Source organism: Stegastes partitus, unplaced genomic scaffold (genome assembly GCF_000690725.1).
Source record: "Stegastes partitus isolate 25-593 unplaced genomic scaffold, Stegastes_partitus-1.0.2 Scaffold1999, whole genome shotgun sequence".
Taxonomy (NCBI): domain Eukaryota; kingdom Metazoa; phylum Chordata; class Actinopteri; family Pomacentridae; genus Stegastes; species Stegastes partitus.
In genome coordinates, this window is record NW_007579730.1 from 35178 (window position 1) to 39242 (window position 4065).

The window sequence follows — 4065 nt, forward strand, 5'->3', positions numbered from 1 at the left end:
GCAAAACTGTGTCAGCATGTATAAACAAGTCTACTTTACTACATGTACAGTTTCCTTTTACACAAGCTGCATCCACCCAATGGGTAATGAGAGTCAGAGGACTTCTTGTTTTACTTCTATGCTCAATATTTGACTGCTCCGATCCTTCGTGAAACCCTGGTTCTGTCTCTCTAGTCGTGCTCCAGTTTAATAGAACCTAAATAACAGCGTGAGCTTAACAAGTCTACATTCACTTGACCTAAACCGATGCATTTTGCCTCACAATTCCTACTAAAAGCTGCACGTGGAGGCAAAAAAGAAAAGCACTAAATAGGCGAAGTCGTTGATTCAGGGTGCTGAACAGCTCGTCACAAAGACTTCTCTCTCTTAATGCCTCTGCTGCTGATTCAACAGGATCAATTTGCCGAGTAGTCCCGATAAGGGCTCGGTTGAGAAAATAAGAAAAATACAGGTAATGGTCGTCTACAGGCACTGATGATTGCCTAATGGTGCCTGACAACTGCTGACTTGGTGTGTCAGGACCAACATCTGGGGCTTCAGGCTGAGATGACTCCACTTAAGTGCAGAACACTATGAAGCTGAAAAGCTCTCTATGACATTTAATTCAATATAATCTTACCAGTTTCTGTTTCTGCAATCAAATGTGACCACACCGTTTTCATCGGGAATCCACTGAATTCCTGGGGAGAGATTTCAGAGATGGTCAGATGACAAACTGCTGCTTGGCTGGCTGTTCGCATGGACGGATTAACAAACGAACGCACAGACGGATGGGTGGCGACGGACCGTCAAATGAGGGTGTGATGGATGAAGCAGCGGGTGGGTAAAACAAGCTGTGTCACAAATCCTCTGCTAATTACTCCTCATTCTTCTACACACACACACACACACACAGAGGAGAATCCACCAGCAAACCATATTTTCACAGAGACTGAGTCATCGACAGACAGCTTCCTGCATCGTCAGTTGCTGTGTAAGTGCACCGTTTGGCTTGTGTAGCTGAATGTTTATCTACAGCTCATCTTGTACAGCTCAAGGTACCATCAAGTGTGCAAAAACGATGGGAAGTGTTCTGGATGGAGGCCACTCTGACGTACCTGGATACAGCCTGAAGAAGCCCGTAGCGCTGCCAAAGTACTGCCAGGTGAGAGTCGGATCTTTCTGGAAGTTTTCGATGAAGATGTCATTCAGAGCCTCAGACATATACACTCCATTAACGATATCTGGATCTGCAAGAAAAAACAAAAGGGGGACAAATAATAAAACAGACCTCCAACAGGCAAGCTGGGGTGTTATATACTGTAGCATCCATGCTTTATGTTTTTGTTACCTCTGTTGTAGACATTTGTAGGAACTTGTATGTTACTCTGCTGCGTGTTGACTGCCAGTTTACTGAAATGTTCATTTTGCTCCAGTGCGAATTCTCCACCGAGTGGTACCGGGTTCCCGTCCTCGTCCACCGTGTTGATCAGCATGGAGTTATAATAGTCAAACTAGACACAGAAATAACAAACGGTGATTGTACAGTAGGTTTGATGGTGATTAAAGCTGTGCGAGGTCGTTTTGTTGGGGGGCATCATTGGAAAAATAAACTCCAGTATAGACTTTCAGAATATTGTAATTAAAGTTCTTTGAGAGGAAACTACACCAGTGCATCTCCTCCTGGATCATGTTCAGGCTTTAGAACGTGGCAGTACAAATAATTAAGTTAAACAGAAGACTTTTAGTCAAGGTAAGTAGGTTTGAATCTCATGAAAAACCACAAGTGAATGTTGACTGTTGAGTATTTTTTGAAGTACTTTTGAAGCTTGTGCTCCTCTTGTGATGGGCTCTTTTGAAGAAAGAGCTGAGATTTCTGCCTACTGCAGCTTTAAAGATCAAACATAAGTTTAAATAAAAATCAGATTCTACTGTGAACAGCTATGTATTTCTGTGAGATCTTATTGTAAAAACCTGCAAACTGAGAGGCGATTTTGCAACGCCTCAGGGTGACTTGATTCCCTGTTAGTGGAGCTGGATCGATACCGCATTTTTCAAATCTGACATCAACAAATCTGCCAGTACTTTGGATGTTAGAGTTGTATTTAACAGGGAAAATGATCGTGTCATTGGGCATTAACTTTACAGCAATGCACTTCACGAACTCGTTAGCATCTTACAGTGAAGACAAAGTTTGACTCGGCACCACCAACTGCTCAGCTGAGTACTCTGCTGCATGTGCTGCAAGCAGCGCTGAGTATTCTAAACAATGAAGTTAAAGCTGCTCTTCTGGACAAACATTTTTTTCTGTATTATGTTCTGGAAAATAAAGTTTTCCTATCGCTATGAATCAGACAACACATGCACCACTATATTTCTATCAGGCTCTAGTTAGAACTTTACTGTGTACACCACCAAATACCACTAAAGAAAAGTTATCAGTAAAGATCAGATACTTGGTTATGAATCTTTAAAGTTTCCGTCAAGTCAAAGCTTGCATATACTGCATAATCTCAAAACTGTGCACAGACATCAATGCTCTCACAGCGATTATCACATACCTCTAGTGTTTCATTGTACTCGTGGAAAAGATCAGCATCCTCGGCTGATTCTGCTAAACTCTGTCATAAAACACAACGTTTTAATTAAAGATACAGCTTCATTTACCAACACTGTGATTAAACATGCAACGATTTTTCATTTCCTCACTACTTAAACAAGATCACATCTGCAGCAGAGTTCATGTCAGCTTGGTTTCCACTGAATGTGCATTTGCTTCGACAGAATGTACCTTAACAGATTTCATCTTCCTCCCGAGCATCTCCTCCATCTCCTCCGCAAACTTCTTCACCAGCTCCTCGCCGTTCACCTCCTCGATCTTCACCACACCCTCAACATCCTTGTATTTCTTCAAAACCGACACATGTGCTTTTATTAGTAACACAGCTTTAATATGTATAAAATGATTTTATGTGAAACATCCTTTCGAGAGCTTTTGAAGGAAAGAAAACAAAATATAAAGACAAGATTCTAAAACATCACCTGCATTTTCACTACCATAACTATATATATATATATATTTACAATAAATAGCACAATATCTCGCTCAGTGCTCAAACACAAAGATCTACGAATAACTACTGAACCATGTAATTACAAAAATTCAGACAGGCAACAGTTTTCTGTGTTCTCCAGACCTCTTCTCTACAATATGACAGACTACACTGTACTGCTAACCGCATCTCCTGACTGACATCTGTGCAGATTTTAATGACTCTTGTTTTTCGACGATATCCTAAATATTTCTAATCCACATACAGCTGACTTTATTAACTATCATCATTAAAACTAAAGGCATCAATCAGAGTCATGATGCTGATTTTACACCAACTGTAGTCGCAGTCTCCAAAATAATGAAATCAACAGTCAAATAAAGTCACAAAATGTAATAATTGTGAAAGCACTGCATAATGCAGCATGCTGTGTTCTTTCATTGTGTTTCTAACCATTTGTTTCTCTGGTCAAATAACTAATTTGCAAATTACTGCTGCGACTAGCTGGGTAATTAAAACAGCAATTAACGCTGTTCGATGCTGCTGCTATATGTGTTCTCAAAAGTTAATTTCCTGCGTTGATATTTAAAGCATTGGTCATGACGTCAGATATCAATATTTGTTTTGGTGATAGGAGTCATTTTCTGTTCCCCTCAGGATGATAATTACCTTTACAGCGTTTTGTATTTTATAGAAATAGGCGTGATAATTGAAAACAGAACAGAAGAGGGAAAGATCTTCAGCAAGTCATTTGTAAATTTGGTAGAAACAAAAACACAAAATATAAAAACTGTTCTTTCAAGGTAAATGACAAAACTTATATAACACCTTTTAACCAAACTGGGGTTTACGAAGCGTTTCACATTGTGTCTCTTATTCACACACCGATAGCAGCAGAGCTGTTGTGCAACAAGCTCACCTGCCATCAGGAGCAACTTGGGGGGCAGGGTTTTGCTCAAGGACACGCGGACATATGGAGGGTTTGTGGGTTAAACTGCCAATATGATACAATACGATAGGATACGATACGATA

General features: G+C 40.2%; 1 protein-coding gene across 1 annotated transcript in view; it reads right to left on the bottom strand.

Annotated features, from left to right (window-relative positions):
• The window catches only part of LOC103373507 (voltage-dependent calcium channel subunit alpha-2/delta-4-like), an 18644-nt gene extending 15759 nt beyond the window's left edge, over positions 1 to 2885 (bottom strand). The window contains exons 1-5 of the mRNA XM_008303406.1: positions 2771 to 2885; positions 2541 to 2600; positions 1331 to 1493; positions 1098 to 1229; positions 620 to 680 (exon numbers count right to left, since the gene is read on the bottom strand). Of these exons, the coding sequence (XP_008301628.1) occupies positions 620 to 680; positions 1098 to 1229; positions 1331 to 1493; positions 2541 to 2600; positions 2771 to 2809 (455 nt within the window). The 5' untranslated portion in view covers positions 2810 to 2885. The remainder of the gene's footprint in view (positions 1 to 619; positions 681 to 1097; positions 1230 to 1330; positions 1494 to 2540; positions 2601 to 2770) is intronic.
• Positions 2886 to 4065: the final 1180 nt, after the last annotated feature.